At 36.1% G+C, this 18,056-nt stretch overlaps 2 protein-coding genes and 1 non-coding gene across 3 annotated transcripts in view; 1 reads left to right on the top strand and 2 right to left on the bottom strand.

Moving 5' to 3' along the window:
* Positions 1-7,937: 7,937 nt before the first annotated feature.
* LOC123518335 lies at positions 7,938-8,855 on the bottom strand. Its single transcript, XM_045279098.1, has 2 exons — positions 8,586-8,855; positions 7,938-8,386 (listed from the first exon to the last, which is right to left on the bottom strand). Exons 1-2 carry the CDS (start codon positions 8,742-8,744, stop codon positions 8,111-8,113), a joined length of 435 nt encoding a protein of 144 aa, XP_045135033.1. The 5' UTR covers positions 8,745-8,855; the 3' UTR covers positions 7,938-8,110.
* Position 8,856: 1 nt separating this feature from the next.
* Positions 8,857-18,056, bottom strand: part of LOC123517999 — a 12,700-nt gene continuing 3,500 nt past the window's right edge. Inside the window, exons 3-5 of the mRNA XM_045278501.1 lie at positions 12,055-12,274; positions 10,390-10,643; positions 8,857-9,047 (exon numbers count right to left, since the gene is read on the bottom strand). Coding sequence (XP_045134436.1) covers positions 8,876-9,047; positions 10,390-10,643; positions 12,055-12,274 — 646 coding nt within the window. The 3' untranslated portion in view covers positions 8,857-8,875. The remainder of the gene's footprint in view (positions 9,048-10,389; positions 10,644-12,054; positions 12,275-18,056) is intronic.
* Positions 11,695-11,768, top strand: Trnaa-cgc. The gene has a single exon. It is a non-coding gene; the product is annotated as a tRNA-Ala (tRNA).

Here is an 18,056-nt window from a genome sequence, read left to right as displayed (position 1 = left end):
TTTTACTAACATCATTTGGCATTGCTTAGTATGACCAAAAATTAGCGGAAGGTGTCTAGTACACAGTGTCAAAGTACCATTCCGATCAATTCATTAGTTTGAAAGATATTTGCAAAAAACAATGACTCACTCTCCGTGAAATGCATAGTAGTATTTCTTGCTGGTGATAGGGTCCACCAACATCTTGGATTATTCTGTGGTTATCCTACACCAACATCTTAGATTATTCTGTAGTTATCCTAAAGAAATCCTAAAACCTCTCCGGATTATTGACCAAATCTGGGAACAAATGTTCAAAGGTCCCAAATTCAGGTCTTCTAGAATTAATTGCATGCACCCATATTCGCTGCCTACGCCTACGCTTCCTCAGCCACTATAACACTGTTATTTCTGCAAAAGCTAATAAGTCCATACTTCCCAAAGGCTGCCTTGGTACTGAATCATATGAATGATGTGAATCAGATGTGTTAAGACTCAGTCGGTTGGAGCTATGCAGATTCAAAATGACTCACTTCAAATGATTCTTCATGAACTGAATCGATTCGATTCGCTTGGTGTAAACGCAGCCTTCTACTACTACTACTACTACTACTACTACTACTACTACTACTACTACTACTACTACTACTAATAATAATAATAATAATAATAATAATAATAATAATACTGACTTACGTCAGTAATAGATGACATCCTATGAATAATAAGTGCTTGTGGATGTTCTTTCTCATTGATATTAGTGGTACTGATACAGGTTGCATAGTATGAAGATGAAATATTGGATATGGAAGAAGAAAAAGATATATATATATATATATATATATATATATATATATATATATATATATATATATATATATATATATATATATATATATATATATATATATTATCAATAGAATAAGCAGATTTATTTTTTGTTCCTCTTTTTTCAGTGATCCATTAGCAAAGGCTTTTATCCCCATAACTCTTCAATGTAATCACCATCGAAGATAAAGATGATGGAAAGCCTATGAGCATCCTTCAGCCTTTAGGTGTTGGCATAAAAATAACAACTAGCTTCTGACACCTTTCCCATAATAAAGAGGAATTCTCTAAGAATACGACACAAAAACTCAATTACTGATCTTCTAGATATATTAACGAGAAACTGCACGCTTTACGTGCTTCACAAATGGAAAAATAATGCATTATTTAAATAATAATCCGATGGTATTCCGAGAATTAATAAAAACAATAATTTGATTTTTTTTGCCCATCCAACTTAAAAGCGACGAACATGGTTAATGGTCACAGCTAAGCACAACAGTTCTCATCACCAGCCAAGCCGTTCCAGGTCAGTCAGTCACTTGATATACAAAATTTGTGTCAGGATGGATGTGGTATTGCCAGTTTCTTTTAATCCCTTCAATATTGAGACGCATTTTTACTATGATCTTTTGGTATGGTTAGACAATTCTATTTGCATTAGGAAAGGTATATGGAGGTTAGAAGATTAATGGCCAGAGTCTTTAATATTTTAGTCCCCACATAAGTTCCTGAAGCTGTATAAAATCACCAAATAATAAGCAGAAATTATGAAAACGTGGCATTGTACTGAAGAGGTTAACAATGTATAATGAAAGACAGTCATTTTAGGTGTAGGCCTTTGGTAAAGAGCTGACCTTTCCGTATTCTCAGCAGTACATCCAAAAGCGGTTGCTAGCACATTACAACACGTGAGTCATAAATAATTTCTTCTTGTTTGTGACTTTCTCCGAAAGATTCTCGCTTTTCTATTCACTCTGGTATAGTCTGATTTTTCAAGCCTTCCAATGAAATCAAGGTAATATACCTAGTTTTATAGTATGTACTGTATGCAGAATAATCTATACACAAAATTATGAATATTAATCGAAAATTTCTGTAACTTTTTAACTTTTCAAAACCTTAATAGCTACGGTTTTCCATGTGCTCATGAATGAGTTCAGGTTTACGCTCAAGCTCAATAATTGTATATGCAATAATAATGGAAAAGGTCTGAAGAGAGAAGTCTGTTAGCAGACCCATTATTTTAACTTTTTTCTAACCTTTAGCAGACCCCAGTTATACAAGTTATACTACCTTCTCGTAAGTCCATTTAGAACAATCACATATAATCATGAATCATAATCACATGAAATGCAAATTCATGAAATTAGTAATTGCATTGATTTACAATAAGTGACAAAAACAAAAGTGGTACTTAAAACAATATTAACTAACAAAATTGACTTCCAGTTTTACAAGGAAGAGTTTAGCTCAATTTACAAATTCATATGATTTTTTATGGTAGTCGTAGGGTCTACTTGAATGTTCATGTTTTTCATTTTTTTTTTTTCAGCGACTAAGATATATCTGACAAAAAAGATATTTATGAATATATTCTAATAAACAAATTTAAGTTTGAAAACATACCTTAAAGAGACTCAAATTTAATTTTAAATTTAATTAGTCTTAGAATGTTTTTTTTTATGATATATCAAGTTATGATGGCTATGTCTGACACCAAATAGATATAAAATACACAACGATAGTAACTTTAAGTCTGATATCAGGGGCCGTATTAACATTTTTTTTTAAAGTTCGTCTTAGACTTGTGCTCATATTAGTCTTGAACTTGATGTGCTAAGACGAACTCTCGAGCCTCAGGATAAAGTGGGGTAAGAGAAAAATATAAAATCTTGTATCTCAATTTCGAGTCTGTAGTGCAATCCACAAACATCTTTAATTATATAACAAAAATTTTAATTTATCATAAATTTTATAAAAATATGAGCACATGCATATATTTGTGTGTATGAATAAGCAAATTCTACGAAATCAGAGGCATAAGGGGTAATATAAGGAAGTTTACAGTCCTCTCCCACTCTGGCTGATACCTGGCTGACTGGAGATTACATTATACAACGCATTTCAAAGGTAGACGATACACCCTACAGTTGCCAAATGAAAATGTAAAACCATGTCCATAACGCTTTCTGTTGTCATATGTTTTTAAATATACAGAATAATATTATCTAGTAATCCATACGCTACAGCAGTTCCTTCTAGCTATGATTTAGTACGATAAGTGTATCATACATGGGATCATATTCTCCTACTATATTCATTAGGACGTCCACTAGCATACTAAGCATAGTGTTTATTCCTCGATTAAATCGTCTTGACTGATGAAAAATGTGTCCTAAAATCAATCATGGATTCTGAATCGTCATGAATCGGTATGATTTGAATTGACTCAATTCGCCTAGTGTTAACGGTTACATTGAAACTAATGTGGCGAATCAACACGAATCGTGAATCGTGTTGATTCTTCATGAATTGAATCGATTTGATTCGCTTGGTGTAAACGCACCCGTAGTAGTAGTAGTAATAGTAGTAGTAGTAGTAGTAGTAGTAGTAGTAGTAGTAGTAGTAGTAGTAGTAGTAATAATAAACTGTTTTTGTCACAATCAAGGAAATATTTTGATATTCTTGGTAGTGTAATAAGCAAAAGGTATATTGAAAAATAAACGTTATATTAGAAATTATAAAGTAGATGTGCGAGTGAAGGGGTTCTCACCTGAGAGAAGTAGGAGTCTGGAAGATAACCATCTCTTATGACGATAAGGAAACACTGAAAGTTTGACGCGTCACCGAACACAAGATGTAACATGTTATCAGTACTCCATGCTTCACTGACGTTTCCAAAGGCATAACCTATATATATATATATATATATATATATATATATATATATATATATATATATATATATATATATATATATATATATATATATATATATATATATATATATATATATATATATATATATATATATATATATATATATATATATATATATATATATATATATATATATATATATATATATATATATATATATATATATATATATATATAATGCTTAAACTTTATTATTTGATAATGCAATACACATAATTTTCATTGGAACACTGATATAATGCTTACTCGGTAGTGAAAACGCTTGGCCGGCAGGAACAAAGTAGCTCCATAACAGTAGAACCAATAGCTGAACAGTTCTCCTCATAGTTAAATCTTGTAAGATAGAAAGACGATGTATATATGTATATATATATATATATATATATATATATATATATATATATATATATATATATATATATATATATATATATATGTGTGTGTGTGTGTGTGTGTGTGTGTGTGTGTGTGTGTGTGTGTGTGTGTGTGTGTGTGTGTGTGTGTGTGTGTGTGTGTTTACACTCATACAAGCTATAGGTCCTAACAAGCTACCCAGCCCGTGTTAACAACAAATGGCGAATGTAAGACTTTTTTTAAGTTGAAGTATTTGAGGGCAGAGCGGTGATGGCTTGGTGTCATGCGTGCTCTGCACTACCTTGACATTTTCTCCCTCAGAAAGGATGCACTGGATTGAGATTAGCCACATCTGCCTGGTAGCTGACATCTTTTCCGTCTTAATATCACGCTTAATACAATATGTGTTTGGAAAATAAATATATTTTCAAATTTGTTATTTGGTTTAACTTTATTTATTATGATTAATAATTATTTATAATAGTTATTTATAATAGCTAACTATTTATAATAAATAAATATTTATAATAGGTTTACTTTACATCAGTGCATATTGAGAATAAGTCAACATTAATTCTAATGCCAGATACTACAATGTTTACTTGATTTTTAGAATTCTTAACTTTTTTTCTGTCAACTCTCCATTACTCCCGAAAAATTATCAAATTATCCCCCGGGGGTAATTTATCCCCAGTTTGGGAATCACTGTACTACAGGAATACCACCAGATTTATTATTTTGGGTCAGTGTGTTATTCCCTCACTTAATATGTTTCAATAGCAGCCATCTTAATTTGTATAGCACTCAACTCTTCGTTGGATGATTCGTTCAGTTTGATTTTGTTAATATTTTTATTTACTCTACAATATTTTCATTGGTATTATCAATATTTTAACCAACTATTCTAATTACTTTGAACAGTTCTCATCAGTCATATGACCGCAATATTGCAGCGCCTTAAACTTTTCAGTTAATCAATTAATTAATCTGGGAAAGTCCAGTTTCCTGAACTACATGCAGCAACTCTTTCCACTGTTTTCAGTCAAGATTAAACTTCGTTAGATCTTTTATGAATTATTTTGAAGTGCGCGATTATGAAAGAATCACTCGCTTGTTTATACTGGATTCCCTTCGTATGTGTTAGAAATAGTTAGGATATGAATTGTTATACTCTAGTTTTCTTCAATCTGTCGCTTTTAAAATATTTCTACAGTATTGATGTGAGGATTTGAGACTTCGGATTTGTTGCCATTTCAATTCTAGACAACAAAGTGAGGATCCATGAACTTGGGGACAGTTAAGATTCCCTCTAGGGCGCTTGACAAAAAGTATGTATTAGGGGTGTTATACTATAGTTTTCTTCTTTTCTCCCTTTTCCATACAGTTTTGGCAACCAGGCTGAGGTCAGATTGGTTTTCCTATGATTTTTTTGTCTCTTTCCCACTCCCAAGTATACGCAACCATAATATGCCTTATTTTTTACTGTTATTTATTATATATTTTCAATATGTAGCAATTGTGTTAGGGGGAGTTTTATATTGGTTAGCTGGTCAGTTAGCAAGCATAAGCTGGCGGGCAGAGGCGTTCCAAGCAAGTACATACCTGCAACAAAAAAACGGTATGGTGAAAAAATAACTTCAAATTTTGTTACAATTCTCTGTCTGAACTCCTGATCCCTCAGTGATAAGAGTGAGATCTAAGCGACTGCCACAAGCCGGTAATAAATAACTATTTGAATCTTGTAATAACTATTTGAATCTTGTGTGTACTTTTCTCGTCTTGTATAGCTTACCAACTCAACACTGAAATGACAAGAAGAAAAGTTCATTGTTCAAGTTAGCGAGAAAGGAATCTGACTCAGTTCTTCATCATTCATTGCACTGAAAAATTATATCTGATGGATAGTGAGATAATTTCTTACATAAATATTTGTCTCCTACATAATAAATGTAGAGTTCCATCTATAAACCGGTTACATCATCGTATTTAGCTAACTTCCCTTTGTAGGTGACATTATTTTACTGGAGTATTGATATACTATATAAGGCACAGTAATAAGCGATAAAGATAAGCAGTGTGGGCCTTCTTATTCGCGTACACTCTCATACTTCCTTTTTTTATTTTTCACATCATTGACCATCATTGACAATTCTAACATCTATCATGATACAAAGTACTAAGGAATGAGAGCACGTGTGAGTAACAGACAAGCCCGAAAAGTCCTTGCCATTGATTTTTCCTCATATTCTACTACAGTGGAAGGCTGGAATGGTATTCTCGTTCTCCCTACTGAGAGAGAGAGAGAGAGAGAGAGAGAGAGAGAGAGAGAGAGAGAGAGAGAGAGAGAGAGAGAGAGAGAGAGAGAGAGAGAGAGAGAGAGAGAGAGAGAGAGAGAGAAATTAGTCCTACGAGATAAAAGGTGAAAAAAAAAAAAAAATCGAGGAAATGAAAATACATGACGCTATGCAAGTAGAGATAACAAACATACTTTACAGACTTGAAACCAATATTCTGAATAACAACTTTTATTTAATAAACATATTCTATTTATTAGCTCAACTAATTACTAGGAATTAATTGAAAGTGTTAACATAATGAAAACCATGTGCCCATAACTAATGATAGTACAGTGAGGTATTTTTGGGGGAACGTGATCGACCAACAAACATATTTTGTGGTCAGTCCGTTAGACCAGAGTAGATCGCGTCTTATCTGAACCTCAGTGTATGATGTCAAGTAAATGTTTTCTTACAACATACTGTAGTCTTATTTGTATTCGGTTTTGTCCTTAAACAATGCAATCAATTTCAGAGTCAAGAGAGAGAGAGAGAGAGAGAGAGAGAGAGAGAGAGAGAGAGGGCTTGGGAGGGAGTGTCTTACTGGAAACCTTTGCTTCTATCTGGGGCTTAGCACTAGTGAAATGCAGAATGTATCGACTGTTTTGCATTTTCATCAGGCTTATACCAGATCTGAGGTTTTTTCAATAATACATAATGCTACTCAACTGAGAGGCTGTAATATTCTATGGGCGTAAGTGGGTGGCTTGTCTGTCATTCTCACGAGGGCAGTAGCCCACAGAATATTACAATTCTCATAAATCCATTGTACCTTTTTTCTGATATGACGTCGTTGACGATCCCTTCATAGCGAGGTTTGGAGACTGGAAGTATAAGTACAGGGTGATGATTCAGAGAGGTTGGTCAAAGTGTCAGCTTGGAGTGGGACAAAGACTGGATTGCGACCATTTTATTGATGGCTGCAGGAGCTCAGAAGTTCTTACAAACGTAACTCATGATGCTTTAAGATACAATTATGGAAATTAATCTTGAAGGTACCATTCCCTGTCAAGATTATGGTGCTATAAAACTGGCATGAAATTCTTTTGCCTGTGAAATGCTCAGTGACCTTCGGCTCAAAATATAGTCGTTCATGCAGATATGCTTTGTTGTTGATCACACACACACACACACACACACACACACACACACACACACACACACACACACACACACACACACACACACACACACACACACACACACACACACACACACACACACACACACATACACACACACACACACCGAGGTGGAAGTCTGGTGGCTCATCCCCCCCCACCTCTCTCTCTCTCTCTCTCTCTCTCTCTCTCTCTCTCTCTCTCTCTCTCTCTCTCTCTCTCTCTCTCTCTCTCTCTCTCTCTCTCTCTCTCTCTCTCTCTCTCTCTCTCTCTCTCTCTCTCTCTCTCTCTCTCTCTCTCTCTCTCTCTCTCTCTCTCTCTCTCTCTCTCTCTCTCTCTCTCTCTCTCTCTCTCTCTCTCTCTCTCTCATATTAAAGTCGACAGTATGTATTTACATTAATCTTGACAATTTTGTAGGCTTCAGTTATGTACATACTACAAGTTTTCAAGATTGTTAAATTGTTTATTATGCTTATATTTTTCACCTAGTGAGCTTAATGAGCGTGATCATTATTTAAAGTCAATAGAATAATACAGTACAGGTCCAGATTATTGCAAAGACGGTGGTTGCCTTGACATATTCAAGTTGCGGTGATGATAAGCACCGATCAAAATTTCACTGATAAATGCTAAGAAAGAGGCAGTGGTGGTGAGAAGGTAAAGAACAAGTGGTCCTTGCATGTGCAAGAGTGTGAGAGAAACAACATTAGTTTCGTCCGTGGTCTCTTTCTCGTACTCTTGTAGTATATTTGTTTTCCGCCGTTCTTGATTTTCTTGACGAATTTCATCCATAACTTCTGTCTTCCATTTCGTAAGTAATCCACTCTGAAAATATACCCTTTATTGCATGCATTGTGGTTTAAAGAAAATAATTATACAGCACTAGTATTTATGTATCTTATTGCTTCATACGTAGCTATTACATTTTTTACGGTTATAATTTTTGTATATTTTTCATTATATAATTCTCTCTCTCTCTCTCTCTCTCTCTCTCTCTCTCTCTCTCTCTCTCTCTCTCTCTCACCTCGTGAAATACCATCAAACAAGAGTCAATTTTGGGTTTGAATGGCGCGTCTCGTATAAGAAGGAAAGCTGAAAAATCATCTAAGAGACTTCCCTGCGTCACGTAGAGAGAAGTTGACCCGTCGTTATTGGTGAAGTGTTCTTCAATTTTGACCTCCATATACAATCGTTCAAATAAGTGTGCTGAACTGAAGGTAGGAATTTATACTTAAATTAAATGAGCCATTTGTAAGCAAAAATAATGATTTCAAGCATTGGATTGTTAAGTAAATGTTTCATGTGTTTACCAGATTATGATTTGTTGTAAAAAGAAAACGTTACTTGCTTTTCAGTTAGTGATTCTGTCATTCCCTCCTTAAAAGATGGAACGTATACCATTCTGTCTGTCAATGCTCGTAGGGTATGAGATTCAGACTGCTTAAAGCTGGTAACAAATATATCCATTGTGTCCACAATCGTAACTCTGAAAAGAAAAGTGTAAAATAAATAAATAACAAAGTTGGGACTCATCTCCATCAAAAATACCTAGTTTTCATATTCCTTCCTCCCCACGACTTGCAGACATGGAAAGTAAAAAACGAAAACAAAGGATTTCTGCAGATAAATGAGTCCCAAATTAAATTAATCAAAAACACAATTCAGGAAAAACTAACATCATAAAATATAGCGTTAAACCTAACCAAATCAGATTATCCCAACCAAACTTAAACTATCCTAATAACGTTTTTACATTACTTGTATTAATTATCACTGGAATCGACGGTTGGAGGAAAGGGAACTATGGCCGGGACAACCCTGTAAATTCTTGGAAATTTTTATCCTTGTGAGATATCCTATTTATGTTAACTTGTGGAATAGGAACACACCTCACACAGAGCTCAGCCATCAAGTATGTAGCCGATATACTTTTTATCTGTCTTCATATAGTGTGGTATTTGCGCATGCTAGGTATGAAGTGACCACATATGATTTGATAAAAAAAAAAAAAAATACATCAAGGGCGTTTCCGAAAGCGCCTTTGGTGTGCCGGATCGCGGAAAAGCGAAAGTCGCCTTTTGACGACAGTCCCTCTTTAGAGACTTGACTTAACATGTAAGCCAATTACAGTGGCCGTAAAAAGCTCCGTTTTGGATATACAAGCCAATCACAAAACAACACAATCCATCAATCAATCACGGGGGGCATACACAGGGGGGGGCGCGTCGCCTCGCCTACCCTATGGCGCCACTCCAGGTGGTCATTTAATTTTGTATTTACATTTTCCTACGACTTGACTTCTTTTAAGAGGGAGGTTTCAAGACATTTGCCCATGAATTCTGGATAACTAATATGATCTTTAATGGAACTGGCAACACAATGGACCTCATTTTTACCATTTTATGTTGTCCTCGGCCTTCATAAAAAAAAAAAAAAAAAATGGCACCTTCGATGAGCATGGACTCGTATTTGAGCCGTTTTAAAGAATGCATTGCAAACCATGGAAGGACTCTCTCCACGATTACATTTACATACGAATATGAAATAGTTAGCAAGGTTTTTGATAAGTTTTCAGCTCTCATCCCTCTTCTATGTTGTTTGTTTATTGCAAGATACTAGTACTAATGGCGTACCATAATGGCATTTAGAATTTCAGAGAGGTGTCAATACGCTTATCTTTTGATTTTTGACAGACTACGACATATGTGACTGGCGTCTACGTTCTGACCTAGTGTTTCCCTTGGGTGTTTCAGTGTCAGCCTCTGCTCTTTAGTCATTAGATGTACATGATTTAATTTTTGTTGGGCGGTTGGTGTAGCAATATGTACCTTGCTCCAATGTTGAGGAGATCAACAAGAGTCTCTGGGCGGGAAGGGTAAGTAGGAATTGTAAGACAGGCAGTTAAGTTACTGCGATAAACTGTTCCGAAGATGAAGGTGCATATCAGCCATGCTGTTAACAACACTCGCAATGGCGTTTTCCTGGGCAACTTCCCTGGGATGGCTTCATCGAGCAGCGTTCCAATCACAAGCTTTACTGCTAGCCATACCTCATGATTCTTTCCTTCAACGTTGTGTTGAATCTGAAAGCATACATACATAAGAACATAAGAAAAGAGGGAAACTACAAGAGCCCGCCAGGCCTACACAGGGCTAATCCCTCTATGTTTAATGCTCCCAATTCCATCTATCATCCCCATCCTTAAATTTATCTAATCTTCTTTTAAAGTTCCCTATTGACTCAGCACTGACATTCAAGCTTAAACCCGCTATTTCCGGTTCTGTCCCCGTTACTGATCCTAAGAACTTCGCTCAGGTCCCTTTTGTTATAACCTTTGTACTAGGGACCAGAATTACACCGCAGATGTGGTCTGAATAGCACAAAGTATAATTTTAGTATTACTTCCAGACTTTTGCTCTTAACACTCCTAGTACCCTATTTACCTTATTTCTAGCATCTATGCATTACTTCCTCTGACCAAAATCGGAGGTAACTATGGCTATATATATATATATATATATATATATATATATATATATATATATATATATATATATATATATATATATGTGTGTGTGTGTGTGTGTGTAATTCACTGTTTGATCTGCTGCAGTCTCTGACGAGACAGCCAGACGTTACCCTACGGAACGAGCTCAGAGCTCATTATTTCCGATCTTGGGATAGGTCTGAGACCAGGCACACACCACACACCGGGGCAACAAGGTCACAACTCCTCGATTTACATCCCGTACCTACTCTCTGTTAGGTGAACAGGGGCTACACGTGAAAGGAGACACACCCAAATATCTCCACCCGGCCGGGGAATCGAACCCTGGTCATCTGGCTTGTGAAGCCAGCGCTCTAACCACTGAGCTACCGGGCCGTGTGTGTGTGTGTGTGTGTGTGTGTGTGTGTGTGTGTGTTTAAGTTTTAGGTTTGGTGAAACTAGTGAAAAATTTCTACGGAAGTAGGGAGTTAAGAGTTAGGCAGAACTATGGATATTTCCAGCAATTTTAGCGAATACTGGACTAATTTACACACACACACACACACACACACACACACACACACACACACACACACACACACACACACACACACACACACACACACACACACACACACACACACACGGCCCGGTAGCTCAGTGGTTAGAGCGCTGGCTTCGCAAGCCAGAGGACCGGGGTTCGATTCCCCGGTCGGGTGGAGATATTTGGGTGTGTCTACTTTCACGTGTAGCCCTTGTTCACCTAGCAGTGAGTAGGTACGGGATGTAAATGGAGGAGTTGTGACCTTGTTGTCCCGGTGTGTGGTGTGTGCCTGGTCTCAGGCCTATCCTAATATCGGAAATAATGAGCTCTGAGCTCGTTCCGTAGGGTAACGTCTGGCTGTCTCGTCATAGACTGCAGCAGATCAAACAGTGAATTACACACACACACACACACACACTCTCAAAAGATATATTTGTACTCTAAAAAAGATACAAATCATACCATTAGAAAGATGATGAACACAATGAGAAGAGAGGCTGCAACCAAAATCCAAACTTCGATTTGTAGTGGATAGTAGAGACTTTGCCAACTGGGCTTGAGAGTTGGTTTGGCCATTGTGAAAGCCAAAGTAGACCGTTCGAGAAAGAAACTGAAGTCATATTCTTGGACCATATCTGGCAAAATGGGCAAGTTCACAGGCCATATCAAGGCTTCTCGATCTCTTAAGCGGCGCAAAACCTTCATTAAAAGAAACTATTGTAAGGAAACACACACACACACACACACACACACACACACACACACACATATATATATATATATATATATATATATATATATATATATATATATATATATATATATATATATATATATATGTATAGTGAACAGCGAGGTCTGCATTATTCTTTTGTACAGCATATTTTGTGTTTTGTGTGCGAAAACACAAAATATGCTGTACAAAAGAATAATGCAGACCTCGCTGTTGACTTCAATAGTACATGCATTCAAAATGGTCTACTCCCGAAATATATATATATATATATATATATATATATATATATATATATATATATATATATATATATATATATATATATATATATATATATATATATATATATATATATATATATATATATATATATATATATATATATATATATATATATATATATATATATATATATATATATATATATATATATATATATATATATATATATATATATATATATATATATATATATATATATATATATATATATATATATATATATATATATATATATATATATATATATATATATATATATATATATATATATATATATATATATATATATATATATATATATATATATATATATATATATATATATATATATATATATATATATATATATTATGCAAGAGGGAAACTAGCTAAGACAAAATGGTGGTGAGTTATCGAAAATTCAGGGACAAGTACCTTGAAACCTTCCTCTTAAAAGAAGTCAAGTCGTAGGAAGTTGGAAATACAGAAGCAGGCAGGGGGTTACAGAGTTTACCAGAGAAAGGTATGAATGATTGAAAATACTGGTTAACTCTTTTATTAGAGTTGGAAAGAATAGAGATGAGAAGAAGAAGAAAGCTTTGTGCAGCGAGGCCGCAGCAGGAGGGGAGGCATGCAGTTAGCAAGATCAATAGAGCAGTTAGCATGAAAATAATGATAAAAAATAAAAAGGTACAACATTTCGGCGGTGAGAAAGAGGCTGAAGACCGTCAGTCAGAGGAGGGGAGTTAATGAGACGAAAAAGTTTAATTCCATCCTGTCTAATAAAACTGTGTGAGTGGCATCCCCCCCATACCCCAACATGCTAAGATTACTCCATACAAGGATGGATATGGCCCTTGTACAGAGTTACTAGTTGGATTACTAGTTGAAAACTAGCGGAGACGCCTCAGAACGCCGAACTTCATAGAAGCTGTTTTAGTAAGAGATGAGATTTGAAGCTTCCAGTTAAGATTATGAGTAAAGGACAGACCGAGGATATTCACTGTTGAAGAGGAGACAGTTCAGTGTTTTTGAAAAAGAGGGGATAGTTGTCTGGAAAGTTCTGCCGAGTTGATAGGTGGAGGAATTGAGTTTTTTGAGGCATTGAACACTACAAAAGATCAGAAGCCAGGCGTTCTGTGGCGTCCCTGCGTGATCTATTGACTTCCTGAAGGGTTGGTCGCCTCTGAAAGGACGTGGAAAGATGTAGAATAGGCTTAGGATGATTGTATAGGGCAAGAAGTTTGGTTAAGATCATTAATGAATAATGGAGAGTGACAGGAGTAAGTTGTGTGTGTGTGTGTGTGTGTGTGTGTGTGTGTGTGTGTGTGTGTGTGTGTTCAAGGAACTAACAATTAAAAAGGCTTTTTTATCACCCCTTCTTGGCAGGCTTCTTGCATAAAACACACACACACACACACACACACACACACACACACACACACACACACACACACACACACACACACACACACACACACACACACACACACACACACACACACACACACACACACACACACACACACACACAACTTACTCCTTCCCATCCTTCGAAGGGTAGTGGGTTAAGGGAAAAGTTAAGAGCAGCTCCCATAGCCATAATTATCAAATATTCTCTCCCTCGATAAGTTGATATTTGCTTCCCGTCTGGACCTTCTTGTATGACCTCCATGAAGTAGGGTGTGAGTGGGAGCCACGTCAGGTTAACTTGCATGTTGTGAAAGCTACAAACCAAATAGTCAAGAATTATTTTTAATCCAGAAATAGTTGATTATTTTTTCTATAATCACTTAAGTTACATTTGTAATAACTCACTTTTTGTATTTATCAGGAAAGAAAACTCTGTTTTCAAAATAAACCATTCTACGGCCTGGCTTCCAGGTTGCCACGCGCACGACCTGAGCGCCGGATGAAGAGTATGGTAAATGAACGAATATTTGCCATCTGTAATCAGAACAAGATATATTGAGAGAGAGAGAGAGAGAGAGAGAGAGAGAGAGAGAGAGAGAGAGAGAGAGAGAGAGAGAGAGAGAGAGAGAGAGAGAGAGTGTCTAAATATATTTCATGTACCAGGAATGGAATTTTTCGTATAATTAATCCCAATTCTGACAAGTGTAAATGTATTTTATTATTTGTCTGATGATTCTCTCTCTCTCTCTCTCTCTCTCTCTCTCTCTCTCTCTCTCTCTCTCACTCACACACACACACACACACACACACACACACACACACACACACACACACACACACACACACACACACACACACACACACACACACACACACACACACACACACACCGCCTAGGTTAGTGGTTAGCACAAACAGCTTACAACTGAGAAGGCCCTGGTTCGAGTCCCGGACGCAGAAGGGGAAATAAATAGTCGAGCAATCGAATCGATTCAGTTCATGAAGAATCATTTGAATGGAATTATTTTGAATCTGCATAGTTCCAACCGACTATCTCAACACATCTGATTCACATCATTCAGATAATTCAGTACCAAGGCAGCCTTCGGGAAGTATAGACTGATATGTTTTGCAGAAATAGCAGTGTTACAGTGACTGAGGAAGCGTAGGCGTAGGCAACGAATATGGGTGTATGCAATTGATTCTAGAATTATCATGAGAGGTGTTAGGGTTTCTTTAGGATAACCACAGAATTATTTAAGATGGAGCCTGTCACCAACAAGAAATACTATGCCTACAGCAGAAGCCACGTCAGTTCATGACACACTGAAACTTTGTCTCGCCAAGTCGATCTGTCGATTGGCAGGACAGAATGATCCACTGATACATACATTCAAACCGCAAGAAATGGGCGCACCAGTTGATACCATATTATCACATCTACTCTTTATTTAGGCTTAACGGTATACGGAGGATATTAAAACAAATACAGCTGTTAATTCTATTATTTTGTCATATTAACTTTTACTTTGTGACGTGTCATATCGTAGTATTTAGTGAACCAAATCAGAGGCACAGGGAGGGGGGGGGCGAATATTAGGATGTTTACACACTTCCCGCACTCTGGCTGGTGCCTGGCTGACTGGCATATAGTCGCATTTCAAAGATAGACGATACACCCTACAGTTGCCAAATGAAAATGTAAAACATGTCCATAACGTTTTTCGTTGTCATTTTTTTTTTATTTGCAAAATAATAGTGTCTAGTATTTCGTAGGCTGCAGCAGTTAACATAAGAACATATGTTCTTAAGAAACGAGGGAAGCTGCAAAAGGCCGCAGGGCCACACGCGGCATTCCCTTTATGATTAAAGCTACCTAATTCGATCTATCATCCCCATCCATGAACTTATCTAATCTTCTTTTCAAACTCCCTATTGATTCGGCCCTAACTATATAACCACTGAGTCTGTTCCACTCATCAACCACTCTTTGGAAACAAGTTTCTTCCCATTTCTCTCCTAAACCTAATTTTTTAAAGTTTAAACCCATTGTTTCTGGTTCTGTCCTGGCTATTAATCCTAAAAACTTCGTTCATGTCCCCTTTGTTAAAACCTTTACACCACTTAAATACTTCCATCCTCTTAATCTACGTCTCTCTAAGGAGAGCAGATTGAGTTTTTTTAGTCTCTCTTCATAGGGAATATCCTTCATCCCTTGCACCGACTCTAATAGAGCTATTTCCTTTCTATAATGTGGGGACCAGAATTGTACCATATAGTCAAGATGTGGCCTGACCAGCAGCAAGTATAATTTTAGTATTACTACGGGACTTCTGCTCTTAACACTTCTAAAAATTAATCCCTATTTGCTTTATTTCTAGTCTCAATACATTGTTTCCTCTGACCAAGGTCGGAGCTAATTATGACTCCTAAATATTTTTCATACTTGGAACTTCTTAGTGCCTCATTGTTTATCTTGTACCTATTGTGTGGATTACCTTTACCTACTCTCAGTACCCTGCACTTGTTAATATTGAACTGCATTTCCCATTTATTTGTCCATTTTTTCATCCTATCCAAGTCTGCCTGCACGGCAGTGGCATCCAAATCTGACCTAAATAATATACCTATCTTCGTGTCATCTGGAAATTTCTTAATATCACTACTAATTCCACTATCAAAGTCATTGAAATATATGAAAAATAATAATGGCCTTAAAACTTAATTCTGTAGCACCCCACTGATTACTCTACCACACTCCGAATTAGGTCCATTAATTACTACCCTCTGTTGCCTATCACCTAACCAGGCTGAAATCCAGGCTTATATTCTACCATCTATCCCGTGCGCTCTAACTTTTTTAAGAGCCTCTGGTGCGGCACCGCCGTGGTACAGTGGAACGATGCGTGCTTTGGGATTCTGTCCATGGTCCGAGTGTGGGTTGAAGTTCCTCACTTGGGGCAACGGTTTCCTAGCAAATGGGCTTTGAGATAGGAGGTATCCCAAAAGGTATCCCCCTTAGCCCATAAATTCTCGTGAAAATATATATATATATATATATATATATATATATATATATATATATATATATATATATATATATATATATATATATATATATATATATATATATATATATATATATATATATATATATATATATATATATATATATATATATATATATATATATATATATATATATATATATATATATATATATATATATATATATATTTACTGGAATATCATGATTATCACCATTATCTGCCGCCTCATAAACCTTACTTTAAAAACTCAACTAGTTTGTAAGGCACGACTTTCCCTTCGTAAAGCCATGCTATGTTTGATTTACGAAGTCGTGTTTGTCTAGGAGTTCCCTAATGTTTTTCGTTATTATTGATTCAATTAATTTACTCACAATTGAAGTTAAGCTGACAGGCCTGTAATTAGACGTTAGGGTTTCATCTCCCTTCTTAAATATGGGAACATCATTATCTTCTCTTTACATAATCGGTACTTCACCAGACTCCAGTGACATCCTAAACAACGCTGCTTAAGGTTCCCTGATGACTTTCTTGCACTTCTTAATTACTTTTGGGTGTATATCGTCAGGTCCTGGTGATTTGAATTTGAATCTCCCGTTCAACCATTTCCTTAGATATATAAACATATGTGAGCTTTTCAGTATCCTGTGCCCTAAAAATTTGTTTACTATCTGGGATTTCCTGTGTGTTCTCTTGGGTGAAGACAGTTGAAAAATACTCGTTCATAATTTTACTAATCTCTTCCCCAGAACTAGCAATCTCCCTGTTTGCTATCCTTAAAGAACCTGTTTCTTCTCTGCTTTTCGTCTTATATAACTGAAAAAATCACTTGGGATCCATTTTTGCTTGGCTGGCTACCCTCAACTCATATTCGCTTTTAACCTTCCTCGTTAACCTATTAACTGTTTATTATAGCGGCGCCAGATGACCCTTGCTGTTGCGGCGGAAATGCGTATTTTTGGCGTAAAATGGAAAAATTCCCATTAAAAAATCTACGGAATTTTCAT

Source organism: Portunus trituberculatus, chromosome 43, assembly GCF_017591435.1.
Source record: "Portunus trituberculatus isolate SZX2019 chromosome 43, ASM1759143v1, whole genome shotgun sequence".
NCBI classification, from domain to species: domain Eukaryota; kingdom Metazoa; phylum Arthropoda; class Malacostraca; order Decapoda; family Portunidae; genus Portunus; species Portunus trituberculatus.
This window is presented reverse-complemented; position numbering and strand designations above follow the sequence as displayed.

Coding starts and splice junctions, on each gene's coding strand:
- LOC123518335 (XM_045279098.1), bottom strand. CDS start 8,744: ATGGAGGTCAAAATTGAAGAACACTTCACCAATAACGACGGGTCAACT. Junction 8,387..8,585: donor GTTTGATGGTATTTCACGAG/GTGAGAGAGAGA, acceptor GTATATTTTCAG/AGTGGATTACTTACGAAATG.